Here is an 18,461-nt window from a genome sequence, read left to right as displayed (position 1 = left end):
AAATGTCACACCTGAACGCTCACATCCTTTTAATTATGTTTGAAATTATGAACATTGCTCAGCATCATGAAAATTAAACCTTATTTTCAATAAGCAATCCTGAAAAATATTTGGGGGTGCTTAACTTTTTTCCAGGTGTATATATTGAGCTAAAGTTTAGTCAATTTGGACAAAATATTGGCTGCTTCAACAGAATGATTAATAGTTACAATGATGTTTGTATACTTAAAAACATTCATCAATAGTTAAATTTCCACTGGTGAAAAAAGTTTACATTTTTACTGATAACAGTAACAAAAAATAGCCTAAAATCTATTTCCAATGATATCAAATCTACTACTGGATGTAAGAGAAGTTGAAGTGTTAGTGCAAATGAATTATTGCATTGTCTCAAATTCATGGACAACAACATAACATGTTGTTATAACTGGAAGTTTTATTATGTAGGACAAGCACAAGTAGTCCTAATGGAGCTAAAAGGAAGCAAGCATCTGCATCAGATAAAGCAACAGAAGAGCATTAGACTTGGAGAGAAAGACTGGTTATTACCTCAACCTGTTCCCTACTGTTTAACAGAACTTGAATGGCATCGTCAAGTCTTTCCTCTTCTCTACCTTGCTACAGATTACAGATAATAAAAATAATCAAAAAAGGCATGCATTTCAGGCAAATAAAAGGAAAAGCTAAAGCATGCACTTTCTACTTTTTTTTTGAAACAAAAAATAAACTCCATTTGAAGTATAAATCAATTTAATATCAGCATACAAAAATAAAATAAAACAAATTAAAAAAAAAAATGATTTCACAATAATAATTTCCAACCTTTAGAGATCTGAAATTGAACAAATTGACTGATAAATTTTACAACACATGAAGGTGATCAAAATATATTCTGAATAAATACAACACATACAAGCTTCACAAACATATAACAGGTGAATTTATTTTAACATTAGAATGTAAAACATAACTAAAGATGTCAAACACAGCTAACGCTCTCACTAGGGGCTTGGTGGATTACACTGACCTTGTGACCCCAAGTAACCATCATTTTCCATACTATGATTTTTTATATGATTTGTATATCATCACGAAAATTTTCAAGCTTTTATTAAATATTATGAGTCTTTTATTGAAAAAAAATCTGAATTTTTAATTAAGTACTTTTACTAAAAAATTTTCCATGAATATATGGAGTCAGAGTGTTGACTGCTTCAAGTACAAAGTGATTTTTATGTTAAGATTAAAAATATTGTTCTTTGCCCAAAAATGGTCAATTTCATTTGAGCAATATCTAAAGCTTCCTAAATAAATATCAAACGTTTTTATTCAGTAAAAGTTATTGTTTTCCTACACTAAAAATATATTTCCAATAGGTACTTACCTCCCCTCACATGATAGCTTTTCTCGTTCAGTGCTACCCTCTATATGCAAATGTTTTTGCATACCACTAGCCTTGAAACCCCCAACTACACCACAATGGTTTACTATATCTTCACATGTAAATTATCCTGCAACAACCCTCCTGACCTTAGTTACTCCATCTATTTGATTCCACTTAACCATCACTTTGACATTAGGCAGAAATGAAGCACCAACAGTGGGGAGGAAGAGTGGGAAGTGTGAACCCTCACATGATAGCTTTTCTCGTTCAGTGCTACCCTCTATATGCAAATGTTTTTGCATACCACTAGCCTTGAAACTCCCAACTACACCACAATGGTTTACTGCATCTTCACATGTAAATCATCTTGCCACAACCCTCCTGATCTTAGTTACTCCATCTATTTGATTCGCCTAACCATCACTTCAACATTAGGCAGAAATGAAGCACCAATAGTGGGGAGGAAGAGTGGGAGGAGGTGGGTATCTATTGGAAATATATTTTTAGTGTAGGAAAATAATAATTTTCTATACAGTACCTTACCTATGCTCATATAATAGCTAGAATCCCACATTGAAATGGTGGAGGAAACTGGTGCAAGGGATATAGATAAGCATTCTTCGAAAGGGTCCAAAGAACATCCATGTAGTGTGAACCCCCATTGGGAGAGGAACATACAAGAGAGATTGCACCACTTCTGTACCAGGTATACTCTTCTCCCTGTGTGGAAGTAAGAGTTGCATAAACATGCAGGAATTGGGAGGATCACATCTAAGAAATGAGAGAAATATTGGGGCAGTCTGGCCCCATAACCCACTAAAATCTCTATAATCATAAATCAAGAGAAGAATGCACATAAGATTGCCCACCAGAGAAAGAATGGTGGGGAAAGCTAAAATAGATGTGTCTCTTGGTGTCGAATGGCTAGGATGTATCAGACCATACACAGTAGAAGGGTCCACACAGTCTCCACCTCAAGTTGGGTAGAACAGGAAGAGAAAATTCTGTACCATTCAACTAAAAAGGACACATGTGCACCAATCCACAACCAGACCCAGTAATCTAAATGATGGTAGGAAGGGGCATGCCAGTGCCACTAAGAACCCACTTCTAGTCAATATTAGAAAGAGGAATTCCAAATGGAGGGGTGAACTGTAATGTGGTGGATCTACTCTAACACTTGTATTATACATCCTTGATTCATGTGGAGGATCCACACCTTTGACATTGGCAGAACACCACCAACCTAATGTCTAGTCAAAGGAATTGAGCACATTTAGGAGGAAACCTACATGGTCCACCATCACAAGGAAGAATACACCAGTCTGATAAGCTGATGAACCCAACCTCTAAAGGTAGAAGGAGAAATGTCACAAAGTGAGAAAAGATTCTAGGGAATGAAAAGGTGGGATCAGGAACCATGGAAGGAGGCCATGTGGGTGATATAATAATGAAGAGCACAGACAGGACATAGAAGTCAATCCAGATCAGACTGAGAATAATGGTGGGAAATGGAGGGAAGGGAAATCAACATGAATGAAGAATTTCCCTCATGAGCAGCCAAAGTTTTGGGCAGGAAGGATCAATCCATATAAAGGAGAACATATCAGGAATTGAACAGAGTATGTAAAACATTGAGGACAAAACTATCTGACTGACAATACCCCCAGGCTAAAAGGAGTAGGACATAAGTCTTAAATGACAGGTGATACATGGAACAGGAGACCAAAGGTTCAAATGGAGGGACTGAATAACATTCAAATCCAGAAGAACCCCCTAATGAGGTGGTAGACTAATCTGAAAAGAACATAATAAAAGAGAAATGGTATAACACGGTACCTGGAAAAATGGAAGGTATTGAACAAGGCTCCTCAATAACCAACAATGAATGAGACAGAAACCCAGTAATTGAACAACCATGTAAGAAATTCTGTAAGGAGAGTAATAATGGGCCTAGAAGGAGGGAACCCCATTATGCAAAGACCAATGGTGGAAGACTATAAGGGGGGAGGGCAAACAGACTGAGCTACAATATGTGTGGACAATCCAAATCTCCTCGGAAGGGACCAGATAAATGCCAGGTGTGAAGCTGGAGGTTGTGAAGGGCAGGATAAAAGACCGGTGACCAAAGTTGATTGAGGAAGAACGGAAGTAGAAGAAGAGGTAATGGAGGTGTTATTTGGAGCTGAAGGAAAAGAATAAACCAAGGTTGTGCCAGCCAGTAAGGAGCAATCATAAGGACCTGACACAGATTGGAATGGAAGACCAAAATCACCCTGGGAAGGAGTTGAATAGGAGCATATGCATAAAGGACTGAGAGCATCCACCACCAAGGCTTGTGGATGAGAAACCAGACACCAAAAAAAAAGGAGGAAACTTGGTGTTGAAGGAAGTGTAAAAAACATCTGGATGAGGTGTACCCTACTGATTTCACTGAAAACCTGAGTGTCTATGGACCACTCCATGGGGTAAATCTGATCGGGTCGAGAAAGACAATCCACCATGAGGTTCAAAGCACCTGGAACACAACATGCTATGAAACAAATCTGCAGTATGTGGGCCCAATAAAGTAGTTCCAACATGTGACCACAGAGTGAATGAGAATAGGTGCCTCCCTGGTGATTGATATAGGAGATAATTGTGGAATTGTCCGAATGGATCATGACGAGTTTTTTACATACAAAGGGAAGAAAATGATCCAAAGCATGCCAGACTGCTAGAAGCTCCAAAATGTTGATATGATAAGATCTTTTGAGTGAAGACCACTTTCCTGAAGTTTTTTGCTGATCAAACAATGCCCCCAACCATGGAGAGAAGCATCTGTGAACAGATGCAAATCCAGATAAGGGGAGGAAGCAGCATCCCACTCATAGTGTTGTCTTTATCCAACCACCAATGGAGATCATCTAGGATAGAAGAATGAAGAGTAATTGGGGAGTGCAAGGGATCCCAAGCGAGATGCCATTTATCATGCAATGTCCACTGAAGAGATTGTATATGCATAAGACCTAAGGGGATAAGTGCTTCCATGGAAGCCCAAGTCCCCAAAATCTATAGAAACTCACATGCAGAAAGAGAGGGAGAGGAAACGGCATGAAGTCTCAGTCCAGACACTATCTTCAGTTTTACCACAACAGGGTTGTGTGTATCAGTTTCACATTTTACCATTCAGGCTTGCCTCAGTACTTTATGGGTTTTATTGGGTGGTCAAAGCCTTTGCCCGCCTTATGCATACTCAAGGGTTACACTTTCACTACTCTGTTGACTCCTTCTGAACTGGTGTCTTCTCAACACTGCTCTTGACAGAAGCAGCTGAAGTGGGTTGGAATCTCAAATGGAGAAGTCTTTCCTGATTCCTACCCAATATCTTGTCCACTTAGGTGTGTTTTTCAACACAGGTCCAACTTTTTCCACAGCATCTGTGTTTGATAGAGCTTTCAGTTGGAGATGGAAATAGTTAGGTAAGCATTCTTACTTGGAGAAAAAGCCCACCAAAAAGTGAGAAAACATTCCATGGTAAAGCAGGAAAGATCCAGAAAATGGTTATGGTAGGATAGATCAATCACAGGATTCCAGTCCCTGGTCTTCTTGGGGATGACAAAAAGCCATGAATAACATCCTGTAGAAGGAAGTCTGACAGGCTCTATAGCATGCTGTGAGAGAAGAGTCTGAACAGCCTCAGAGACACACAGACTGGTGGCAGGATTCTGAGGTAAGGGAAAGGATACAGGAACTAGAGACATCAGAGGTTGAAGAGAAATTGGAAAAGGAGTCTGTAATATAAAACCCAGATCACCTAAGGGTTGGAAGTGAACTCTTGCCACAGGTAAACAAAATTGGATGAATACGTCCTTCTAGACTGGAAGATATTGGATAGTCCCCAGAACTGTTGGCAGTGATGAATACAATGGCAAGCCAAGTGACAAAATAAAAAAAACCTGGAGTAAGGAACAGGCAATGGGTGGGAGGGTGAAGGACAGGAAACAGGTACAGAAGATGGTAAAGGAGCAGGCTGAGACAAACAAGCAACCAAAGAAGAATGGTTAAGTGCTGCCTTGCAGATTCCACACTGACTCCAAAGATTCAGGAATATCACCAAACTAAGACCTATGGAGAAAAGGAGTTATCCACAGGTCATGAAGATTTGTCAGTGGTAGACAAACTTGAGACAAGGCAGTGTCCTTACCAAGGAGATCCAATAGCAAAGAAGCCATGCATGAAGGGATAAGGCTGAAGAGGATAACTGTTCCAATTTGGAGGTAATGAGGGAATGGATATCCTCCAAAAACTCCTCAGGGGATTGGTGGAGAGCCTCAGAAAAGAGGTGTACAGATGAAAGATACCATAAGAGGGACCTAACAGCAAGATGAAGGCAGGAAAACTGTGCTTGAGATAAATGTATAGGATTCCCAGGGTCTGCCTTCACACAGGCAAAAGTGACTCCAGCTGTTCAAAGTTTAGAAATGGATTATCAGCTTGATGGTAAGCCAATGCACAGTTATATGAAGCCCATGATGGACGAGACATGCTGGCACCTACCTTCAACCAAGAAATGAAATGCTCAGCATATATGGTGATATTGGGAGAAGGACAGAAGACAAGGTAATCGGATGATGGAGCGGCATGTAACAAGGAAGGGACAGAATCATGTGATACAGGGGATGCAGTTAAAATGAAACAGACCTGAGAAATCATATCCAAAAAAAGGCTGAGGGTGGCCTTGCTGATTCCTCAGGAGAAACATGGGCATGGACGGCATAAGTTGGAAGTGGAAAAAGGCTGTCAAAAACCTCCTTGTCATGAAAAGGTTCTACAGGGACAAGAGGAGCTTGGGCAGTGCTGGAAGATGAGGGTCAACTTATGTAAAGTAAAATCTCCCTATGAATGATGGCCAAAAAAGTCTCAGCCAAGACCCCTGCTCCTGCTTACTTTTTTGTACTAATGGTACTAGTACACTAAATTTTTATTTAATTAAATAATGCCCCTAAGAAAACAAAATAATAACATACACAAAGCAAGCAATGTTTTATAGCTGTCACAAGTATTTCTGGCTTTCTAACTATGAGATAAGAGCATTTAAAGATTTAGCTAAGCTTGTCAATGTAAATACCGCAAGAGAAATCTTCAAACTGAAGGCAAAATAAACAATACTCTGTATGGAAAACAATATAACATAAGACGTCATTTGATAGATTAAAACTCTGACTTTCTATTGGTTATAAAGAATATAGTATAAAATGTCAGAAAGAACTACTGGCAATTTGTGAAAGATAGGATGTGCAGGTGGGCATGGCAAATGGGTCCAATTTTATAGTTTATAGCTCCATAAACAAATAAGATTGAAGGCTATAAAAATTGTGCTTTGCCTTAATAATATATATATTATATTGAGTAATTTACATCAAATTCTATACTTCTCAGAGGGGTGGTAATTAAATTGAAGAGAGAAGACCTACAGACTAAATTTTACAATTTTCATATTAGAAAGATTGAGGATTTTAAAATATATTTCCTTATAAAATGAAAACTTGAAATTTATATAATATCAAAATTTAATTCATTAACCATATTTTGATGTCAGGTTTATCTGTGTACAATGATAATAAAGTAGTTTAATTAAATATTGAATGTAACTCTCTAAAAAATTGTGACATGTACACTTTGACCTACCCGTATTGAGAGAGTTATGACAAGATTGCCAGAAGTTTAATTTTAACACACAAATTTACAGAATATAATAAAAAATGCATGCAAAAATGTGCTAATCTAATGTACCTAAAAACATACAATTTACGACAGTCTCAGAAAATTTCCTATGGAATCTACAAAACGCCATTTAGCCTAAGTGTCATGTAAGATACTGTTCAGGTTGAGAATAACAAGTACTCTACCAACTCAAAGGCTAAAGTTTGGGCACAGGGCATCAAAGTTGAAAGGGTAGAGCATGTTCAGTGGTACATCATAGGCTCAGACTTTGAACCTTAAATCTATCCATCAATGTGTCTATGTATAACTACTCTGACATAACTACAAGCTACAGTATTGAAAGGAGTACTGTATGAAAGATAATATTCCCTACATTGATCATCAGAAGAAAAATTGATAGAGAATTATTGAGCTTGGTTCCAGTAACAGTTTCAAAGCAATGTATTACAAGCCTACCTCTCCTATTGCAATTCTTCTCTGAAACTTCTGTATTATAAGTCTAAACCTCCTTTGAAATAGTAAATATTGGTATAATAAATAAACTAGGACATAGACCAAGTATGTAATTGTTTTTCTTAACAAAACAGAATAAGTTCGCTGATCATTAATAACAGATAACAAAGCTAAGACAAAAATGACAATTGAAAAATTATAAACTATACATATTTTACATTTCTAAAAGCAATGCAAAAATAAAAACAACAACAACAACAAAAAGAAGATTCAACTTTAAAGCTCATACACTTACTACCAATAAAGAAAAAATATAGCTGATGTTAGTACGAGTTACACAAGCTGGATGTTTAAGAGCCATACTGAAGTTGATTTGATCTAGCAGAATTGTTATGAAGTTATATTCATTAAAAAAAAGTAAGTTTCCTACCAGTTGATGCATGGTACTATCTGGATACGATGAAGGAGGAAGGTTTTGAGAGCTGTTTCCACGAGACCATTGTGCTACACCTACAAAAGATAAGCTTTTTTATTTTAAGCACAAAAATACGATAAAAAGCCCTTGTTACCAAAGATACAACTTGCATGTTTTAAACTGAAACATATAAACATACAGAAGCTACTATAAAGGTTAAAATCCTTAATACCATATACATAGGATAAATAAATAGTGAAAAGGATTATCAAAAGTTCAATGTTGAGAAGAATTTCACCAAAGAATGTACAGAGTTATGATTCTTAAACAATTTTTTTAAAATGTGGACAATAAAAAACATTCACTAGACAACAAACACAGTAATAAAGAACTATCAAATTTTCTCTGTGTAAACTGTAATTTTAGCTAATCTTTGTTGACAAATATTGAAGCATTTACTGCAACAACTTACAAAAGACACAAACTAACCTGAGAGTGGTGGTGGGGAACTAACAGGTGTACACGGGGTAGATGAGAAACTACTACTAGTATGTTCTGCTGAATATATCTGAAAATGTATTTCAACATTTACCTTATATTAATTTCACCTTCATTACTTGGCAGGATGTACAAGTCAAAACAACGCTTGAAATGTTGTCTGTCAAGAATTAAACATCTTCTTTCCATGAGCTTCAAAACAGTTGTAATAACAGAAATGTATGTGGGTTAAAATAATTCCACTGGGTAATTGAGGTAACTTGGCAGTAGCAAAGAATAAAACTGTAGACCAAAATATTCATAAACCATCATCAAAATGATATAGTCTTATAAGGAACACAGTAAATTAGAATCTTCTTCTTTTTTCATTTGTTATAGATAATCCAACAGCAAATGCTAGAAAAAATTACTGAAAGTTCTTGAAAGAATGGATGTGATAGAAGGGTATGTCATGCGGGTTTGATTTTCTGGTTTATATCACAGTAGAACAAGAAGATTGGTGGCTATAAAATTATGTTATATACTAGTAATATCTGTAAATGTGTAATTTGGTTAAACTCGGGATGCCATATATAGGTATAAAGAATATCTTAAAGGTGCAATTTGGAGCAAAGAAGTGTCATGTGATACATAGAAGTGAAGATTGAGAATATATATAAATATTTCGTTTTGAAAGTAAGTAATTGAAACTTAGATAATATAAAAGTTTGAATTATAAATTACATTTTGACGCCAAGTTTACTGACATACATTGACAATAGAGTAGTTTGATTAAATTTTAATTTAACTTTGTATATATAATATTAACCCTATGTGTATTGGTCCGAGTCAGAGTGGGCATGTCATTTTACAGAGATAAAACAGAAATGTGTTAGTATTGATAGTCTGACAGATAGTGGGTTAAAAAAGATAGCAAAAACATTTTTGACTTACCTACCCTAATTTTCACATAGACATGTTACTAGAGACACACCACTTTTATATTTGTCTAAAGTAAATGTTTTACAATAGCTGGTGATCTACAATGTATTTTCCAGAAATTTAAAGGTGAACTGCACAAGCATTTATTATGCACTACTGTTAAAACTTAGTGTATTTTGAGTTTATGAAAGACAATACGAACATAATCTCAATGTTAGAAGGTCTATGAATTAATTAGAAAATTTTACAAGAGGCACTTTTTTTCATCATGGAACTTTTTGTTCATTATATTAAAACTCTTGCATAATCTAGTCTTAACCAGCCATAACATACTTTTTCAACTAAAATTAAAAAGGCTGTACTGTTATGAAGTCAGTACGATCTACGTCTGTAACTAATATTTAGTTAATCGGCTTCAGAGCATAATAAGCAATCAGTGTAAACATGTAAAAATACTATGCATTTCCAAGGTCTTCCATGATACTTTGCCATGCTATTCAAGTATTCAAAATTGAACTATGGAAAATCACTATTTAAGATTTTGATTCAACCCCTTACAGCTCTTATTTAGCTCTATAAGAATGAGTTTCTTTTAATTTATGAGAATAAATGTGGAATTTGAATTGCAGATTCAGACAGTTTATTTTCTTTATGTTTCTCACTACTTATACAGCTGTACTTCACAATTAAGATCAATATACTAAGTCAACTTACTGAGGCCAGAGCTTTGCCGAGTGCATCCTCTGTTTGGTTTGATGGTTGTGCTACTAACTGATCTGGTGAAGTTACTGAATGTGTTTCTGTTGGGGTGTGACTGGTTGAGCCCCGAAAACTGGACATGGGCGGAAGACTTTGTGAAATAACTGATGGATCATCAACAGGCAAAATACCAGGATATCCCTAAAAAATGTTGTTGTTGTTTCACCATAGATGAATTTTTATGTATTAAATAAGTTAAGAATAAAATACTGAAAAATACATTGATGTAAAAACAAGTAACTTCCTTCACTAAAAATTTGAATATAGTTTTTATAGAATCCCTTAAAGTACAATACATAACAAACTAATGATAAAGTGTAAGTGAATGTGCAGGTGTTTTATAAGTAAGAAAAAAATGGGTACAACAAAGCACACTCACCAGACTATCTGATGGAAGATGGATACCATTAAAGGCTGAAGGTGGTGAAGGAAGATGGGAACTGCCATTTGCTGTCACTGAGGGTGTATAAGAGTACGAGGATGAAGGTAGGTTGGGAATGGTAGACCAGGGATCACCAAGGTTGTGAGACCCATCTACAGAATACAATAATCTAGTTTTTTTATGCTTCAACAAAAATGTCTGAAAACTTATATGTACTTTTTTAATACAAAATTATGTAAAACATAAATAAATACAACTAACCATTTAACAGCATTAGATAATTACTAGAGAATTAATATTAAATATACATCCATCAAAGAACAGTACATTACAGTGTTACAGCATGACCACAACACTGACAAGAATCTTTTTTTTTTTTTCTCAAAAATCCATAGTTGTATCTATTTCTATATAAGCAAGATACACTGTATATTTAGTATGGGTTGAAATACAGTAACATGCATGTAATGTCAAATCTGAACTTCAGGAATGCAAGCATAACCACATTACCAGGGTTACCACATTCTTTCAAAATTCCTTTCCTGACTTATCAGGCAAAATTCCAGATTTTACAGATCTGCACACACGAATGTAAGACACACTCATGTTTTAAACTTTCCTCATAATTCTAAATAATTATTTTCACTTCAACTGGTAAGCTGCTTACAAAGGATAATACACACTTCATGCTATGGTGCTACAGAAAAAAAGATTTTCAAACAAGAAACTTGGTAGACAATAAAATGGTGCACTTTTATTTATAAAAAAAATATTTAGCTTAATTTGTCATCAAATATAACGAAATAGACAAACATATCTATATAAAATACCTCAAATTGACTGACAAAGGTTATGTTAAAATACACCAATCATTGACTTAATTGATCAGCACCGTCGGTGTGCAAGTGAGGGGGGGGAATAATTTCCCCCAACTCTTTCAGGTTTTCCCAAGATCTTATAAAAGCAATCATAACATAGAAAATTGTCAATCATTTTAATTGTTTAATTTCACCATTAGGCATTTAATGTAGTACTCACTAATTAATGTAGTCTACTTGATAGAACAGTGTTAAACTACACAACAAGCATATTAAAACCTTGTAATTTAAATTATGTCGAATGTAATGATAATGTTCAGATAATTCAAAATAGTACAGCTAAGGAATAAAGTATTTATTACAAAACTTATCAATGATTTAAACACCTTCAATACCTGGTTTAGAATACCTTTTTCTTTTTTAGATATAAAATCACTCAAAAAGATAAAAAAAACAACTTGGTTTTGATGAAAATTATAAAGCAGCACAATATTACAAATTGTTTCTAGTAATTTTAATTTCATCAAAATATTAGTTTATAAATAACTGGTCAAAGCAGATTTTTCAAAACTTGTCGAAAAATGACTACAAGAAGGCCTGGTAACACATTATTCAGTCTTATTATGTATGCTACTGTAGAAGGGCATTAATAACATGATCATCAGCCTTATTGTGAAATAATATCATGCTTGTTACTAACCAACAAATTGTACACAATTAGTAGCATCACAGAAAATCAATTAATGAGTAGAGGCACAGCAATAAATTTATGATAGAATAAAAACCATGCATCGATAGTGCCATGGTAAAACTGTATGGTTCTTTTTTGGCCCAATTTACAATTTTTAGAAGTGTTATTAAATATGGTCATATTTTATTTTCACCTTAATAGGAATATACTTGAACTTGTTTTTTTACCAGAAGGATTAGAGAAAATTTAGCTTCGCATTTTATGCACTCATCAATAGAAAAAGTGTCCGAGTGTTAAAATACTTACACATTCCCTGTAGTGTCAATAAAACAAAACAAGCAATACATTTTGTTAAACATACTACAGTTAATTTGAAAAAAATATTGATTTGAATAATAAGATTAGGTTTCAGTCAAAAACTTCACTGTAACAATTAAATTATGTAACACAGTTATTAACACCTGTAATTCTGAAAAAATACTGTATATATATGAAATTTTACACATAAAACATATCTACATATATAAAGAATAATAATTGTTTTGGCATATTTTCATATCAGCAACTCTACATAATCTAGGTTCCATAATGTCTTTTTGTTAATAATTGTGTCATATTCAGCTTGCCTGTTCTCAAGTCTTCACTCACCCATAAAATAAGAGTCTCCATACAGGCCTGATTTAGGTGTCGTGTATCTAGAACCAGACTGATCAAACCCATCTGTGGGAAAACTCTGGAAAAAAAAACATTACAAGAATTTAAGCTTCGATAATTCAAGTAAACATGATATCCAAGTGAGTAGTAGGTATATTCATAAACATTACATAACCTACTGTTTATAGCCCAAGGTAGGAATCGTTGTTCACAAGCTCACACAATATGTGGAATCTCAGAGAAACTTGATTTAATCTTATTTTCTCAAAACTTACATTACTTATAAAATCGTTTTGCAAATTGGAGTCCAATTTTTTAAAGCCTGAAATACACAGGAATAAAAAGATACCAGTAGCTCGGAAAATTGAACAGATAAATTTCTATCGATGGAGTCCCATTCTGACAAACTTTGGCTGACAAGTGACTGTCAAAGTTTCACTGGTATCCTATGTCTGAAATTAAGGATTAAGAGGTGTTCAAATACCATAATCACAATGAGTGTATGCAGTAATGTCATCGGAAGGCTAGAGACAAACCATAAACTGTTCTTTATTTGATGTAACTTCTTTTGTTAAATAATGAGTTTTTAAATTATTTCCTATTTTTTTAAGTATATTTTATAATAGAAGATTATTTTAAGACTTTTGTTCTGTAATTTTACTTCCTTACCAGTATGTAATTGTATTGTATCACAATTTAACTCTACAAACTTAAAAAATAGTCTATTTATTTCCAATTAGAATTGTTAAAACATGTAATAGATCCTATCTGACAAAGTTTGTCTTGTTATAAAGCTTCAGCAAAACAGTTTGATGATGTGGGCTACTTTTGTTTTAGCATATTTTGTATAACTCATTATATTTATTGTTTTATTGTGACACAAGACCTAAGTTGGTATATATTAGTGTGGTGGTAACAAGCCAGTACACACAATAATTAAAGTTAAATAAAACTCAATATATGCATTTAAGATAAAACAAAATAAAATATTGTTTTGCATTTGACTGGTCAAATGACAAACCCTGAATATGAATATTGTACACAATTCATTAGTGAGAGACAAAAGTATTCAGAAATGAACACTTGAACAGCCTAATTAATTCAAAAACAAACAATTATACAATAAAGTGAGCAGAGTTTTACAGATGTTTTATATCTTTTTAAACAGATGAATGTTTTTAAGCTATTCCACAGAATGTATGAGCAGTATTAGTATTAATATCCCCTACAGAATATCACTAATAGCTACATAATACTGCCAATATCTGACTTAAAAACTGATCATTAACCCAACAGTGAAGCAAATGAACTGTTAAACGATTAAACAAACAACTTATCCAAAAACATTTTAAATTTCTTCAGATTCCACTTAATGGCAAAACTAATGAAATAAGATTACAATTACTGTTATGTATGTCTTTACATTAGTGATTCATGAAAGATTTATACAGAGAACTTGTACAGAGACTTTATGTGATGATATATAAGTTTATTTTTGATATAATTAATATATGTTCGTGTGTGTGTGTATATATATATATATATAAATATACACACACACACACTTGTATACTTGTTAGTAAGTGCAATAAATGTGAAATTAAACTAAAAGTTTGAATGGTTTCATATGGTAATCTCTTTCACACACAAAAAAATTATTTGAGATCTATATTAAGAATGCTCTTCTTTTCCAAAGCACTAAGATTATTTTATGTCAATTTCATTACTGTTATATGGCTTTTTCACATTAATAGTACTAAGGCTCTAAGAAGGCACTACCTTACATGTTTAGATCAGCTTGATAGTTTAGTCAATGAAGCAAAACTAATGTCCAGTTTCAGTCCTTGCACATTCTAGTTTTTCAACAAACTGGTTTATGAATACTTGTTTAAACCAAATCATACCAGAATATCTCCCATTAAATTACAAAAACAATGTGTGTATATATAATTCATTAAGCCTATGGGAATTTAAATCTCAAATTTTGGGTTTCCTGACCTCATACTCAACAGACTTGCCAGAGGGCTTTGTACTAACATATATGTATTTATGGACAATGAAAGGCTTTCAAGTAACCTAGGGCAATCAAACTAATCTAAAAATCTATTGTTACTTAACAACTAGCCAAAGGGCATTATTAAAGCATAATAACATAATAAAAAACAATGGAAAATTTGGTATTACAAAGTAACAGGTTTTTAGTGTCTTGGGGCATTGTGTACATCCTAGGTTAAATGGTACGAGTTTGTCAATACAGTTTTATGAAAGTCAAAAGTAAAGATAAAATTCTAAGGGCTTTATATTTTTCCTTTATTGAAATCTTAAGCAAAACCCCAATGAAACACTATGTAATATATGCTGCTAACAAACTATGGATGTGAGAAGGCTAAATTCAAATAAACAGGATGAACCAACAACTAAATAACTTACTGACAGTACCTAAAGATTTAAAATGAATATTATATTATACTTATGTACATTTGCTCAGGATTCAAAGTTGTAGTGATAAACTCAGTACAATTTATTTTTTAAACACTAATATCTTAGATGTGATTACAATGATTACATCTACACTATAACTCTGTTCAGTCAATATCTCAAAAAATTCTTAAAATCATATCTTTTTTTTTTATGTATACAACTCGAGATTTATTTTATTATTAATTTGATCATTATTGTAAAAATATTACTTGGGTTGGTCCGTATATAAAGTGCTTAAAAAAAAAAGTTGCACTTCAGGGTCAACAAAACTATACTGAATGTTACATTTGTTATGGTTAAGGTAAATAAATATTTAGTAGTACAATCAAAAAATAATTTTGTACTTATACACTTTCTTGCAATATTTTATTGGTACAAAAGTCATGTAATCTATTCAACACCTAGCAATGGTTGAATCTTCAAATATATAACATGCAACATTTTAGTATGTGTGAAAGTTCATTCAAAACTTTTTGAAACCTTAAAAGACAAAACTTCCTGAGTATTGAGCCAGCAACACAAGAAGCAAGTGAGATCAACATTTTCATACAGGGACAGAAATAATGAAATAAAATTACATTCACTCAAGGGAAAGCTAACAGGAACATTAGATTCCCTCGTGAAAAGTTGCATTTCCTCAGGAATTGTATTTTTTATTTAATCCATGCACTTTGTTCACTTTCAATGGTCATAACTAAAAGAATACGAATGGACCATGTATTCCTGATTGGGAAAACCAACTAAAAAAGATGAAATTGCTCAAGCAAAGTTAAATTTCTCAGGAATGTAATATTTCGATCTCTGCTTCACATTAACACAAATAATGTATCCATAAAAAATAATTACCCATCTATTTCAAGATTTTATTGATAAGACAACTCTTAATTAGAATTCTCCATAAACATGTATCTACTTTACATTTCTATCTCATAGTTCAAAGTCTTTCTGATTGATTTACAAAGGAGACAACATTCATGCATTTTTATGCTTAATTCCAATAACTAAAGATGTCAAAATGTCCAACTGTTTGGTACTGAAAGTTTAGTTTCAAGATTAAAAACTGAATGAAAATATTAATAAAAAACTAACAAATGTGTATGGTTTTTGAACATATTTGTTCTAATATCCATATGGATAATTATGAGAAAAAACACCATAATTGCATGTCATTTTTTAAAAAAAAAAACTGTTTAAAATAAACTAATATTCCTTATAAATACCAAAGCCAATGGAAGTATGAAATAAAAAAAAACTGAACAGTGTTGCATTCACTTTGCATTTTTTCATACTAGTTTTTTTTTTTTGGCATACATTTTATTTTCTATAACTATTTATCTGATGGATCACTTGGAAAACTTTTTGGTGCCATTTTGTTTAGCAACTATAACACTAAAACCTAAATAAAACTATGTCAAAGCCACAATTCTTGTTTGTGTTCTTTAAACCATGTAGAAATTGGCAAGATTAACAAAGAAGTAATTTTTCCTTTAGGGAAACTGTAAAACACTACAGTATCCTGAAGGCTTTATTATGTTTTAGATTAACAATCACTGATGGAAAACCGAAAGTGTGGTCTGACTAATAGTAAACAAAGTCACTGTGACAGTTTTGACATGATTTTAATTAAAAGAGTGCTTACTATGGAGCTCAAAAGAAACTGAAAACACTTACTTATTAGTACATACACTTTAATCTATTCATACAGGATAAATTATGTTTTCGACAGGCTAAATACTACACATTATATTTGAAAAACAGAAAACATCCTTTGTAGCATCACCATAATCAAGTCACATCGAGCGCATGCGTGATGCTGTGGCTAACGAGGGAGTTCTCCATCGCGCCCGATCTTCCATATGCCTCGTGGCAGCCATCATGCTCCCAGTCTTAATATCGTAAAGTTCACTTTTGCTGCATAAGCTCAATAAAAATTTCACATTTACTTCTAATGGAAATCATATACTGGGAGAACTTTCATGTCAATCTTACTTTTAGTGACCAAATCCGTTGTGGAAAAGCTAGTGTTTTCATACATTGCGATGTACTTGTTCAGATAAATTCCATAAGAAGAAACTACCAGTGATCTTACACTGATGGATCATACCTTTTTTCTTCTTTTAAAGAGATAAAATTTTATATTTATATAATCTAATATTAAAATAAACACGTTACAAATTATGAAATGCAAACGTTTTCATTTACACCCGTATATGCACTTTGTAATGGTTGTTGTAGCTGGGCAAGTGTGGCAAGTCTAGTTCTATTATGTATTGTAACAGACAACCCTTAACGACCAGTTAATTAGGTGACTATAAAACACGTTATGCCAAGCTACAAATATATATAAAACTATAAAAGTGTAAAAAAATGAGGACATATGCAACTGTACTATCATATTTACATCTAACAAATTATTATGAATAAGTAAACAGTATTGCCTGTTCAAAATAAAAAAACAAACAAAAACAGAATCTCCTTCAACCTTATTAGTCTTACGCATCTTTGATGGTTTTCAGTGATTTAATATATGGTTTCATTGTTGATTTTGTTTATATTAATTCGATGTTTGTATCTTATTTTCTTACTTATTGCCGGATACATAAAGACAGTTTATGGTGAAGCGTTTATATAGTGTGTGGCTAATATCATTACAAATATTTTATGTAAGTATTGAATAAATTCATGATTTCAAAAAACACGTTCCGCCCGTATTGCCCACGGGTATAGTGTTAGAGTTCACACAAGTCATGGTCACGATACACGATACTGGCACCAGGCTGTCTACTGGTAAGCGCGCGGTCAAGAGTCCTTACACTTAGCCAATTACACATAATAAGGCTTTTATGCAAAGCACCTACAACAACAAAAGTTTGACGTCAAAATCAAAGTCCGTCACAATTTCAACACGAGTGTGTATGTGTAAAACCCGTTCACACGAGAACACAAAACGAATAAGCACGCAACATAACACGTGTAGAACAACAGACACGGCATTCACTGAAAATGATGACGAGATCATCAAATCAAATTTAGCTTGCCACATTTCACGTGGTTATCTCGATCAAGATTCAGTTACTCGTGAGTAATATTAAAAGAGCTGTTTTATAAATGACACTATATTTCATAAGAACTTGACCCATCCTGCTTAAATCTTCATAATTAGAAGGAACTGTATGAAATAACAAACTTAGTTTCACTCCCCACATTGAAATGTTTATGTTGTTCAATACCATCCTAGAACTAAATTCGGAAAGAGTTCCATATGGCACCCCCACCCAAAAATTGTGGAATTGCCTGGA

At 33.5% G+C, this 18,461-nt stretch overlaps 1 protein-coding gene across 1 annotated transcript in view; it reads right to left on the bottom strand.

Annotated features, from left to right (window-relative positions):
* Positions 1-18,461, bottom strand: part of LOC106464892 (transcription factor 12-like) — a 71,802-nt gene that overhangs the window by 14,686 nt on the left and 38,655 nt on the right. The window contains exons 4-9 of the mRNA XM_022392696.1: positions 12,676-12,760; positions 10,516-10,670; positions 10,092-10,277; positions 8,448-8,526; positions 7,974-8,053; positions 550-618 (exon numbers count right to left, since the gene is read on the bottom strand). Of these exons, the coding sequence (XP_022248404.1) occupies positions 550-618; positions 7,974-8,053; positions 8,448-8,526; positions 10,092-10,277; positions 10,516-10,670; positions 12,676-12,760 (654 nt within the window). The remainder of the gene's footprint in view (positions 1-549; positions 619-7,973; positions 8,054-8,447; positions 8,527-10,091; positions 10,278-10,515; positions 10,671-12,675; positions 12,761-18,461) is intronic.

The sequence above is a fragment of the Limulus polyphemus genome, unplaced genomic scaffold (assembly GCF_000517525.1).
Source record: "Limulus polyphemus unplaced genomic scaffold, Limulus_polyphemus-2.1.2 Scaffold1772, whole genome shotgun sequence".
Classification (NCBI taxonomy): Eukaryota; Metazoa; Arthropoda; class Merostomata; order Xiphosura; family Limulidae; genus Limulus; species Limulus polyphemus.
This window is presented reverse-complemented; position numbering and strand designations above follow the sequence as displayed.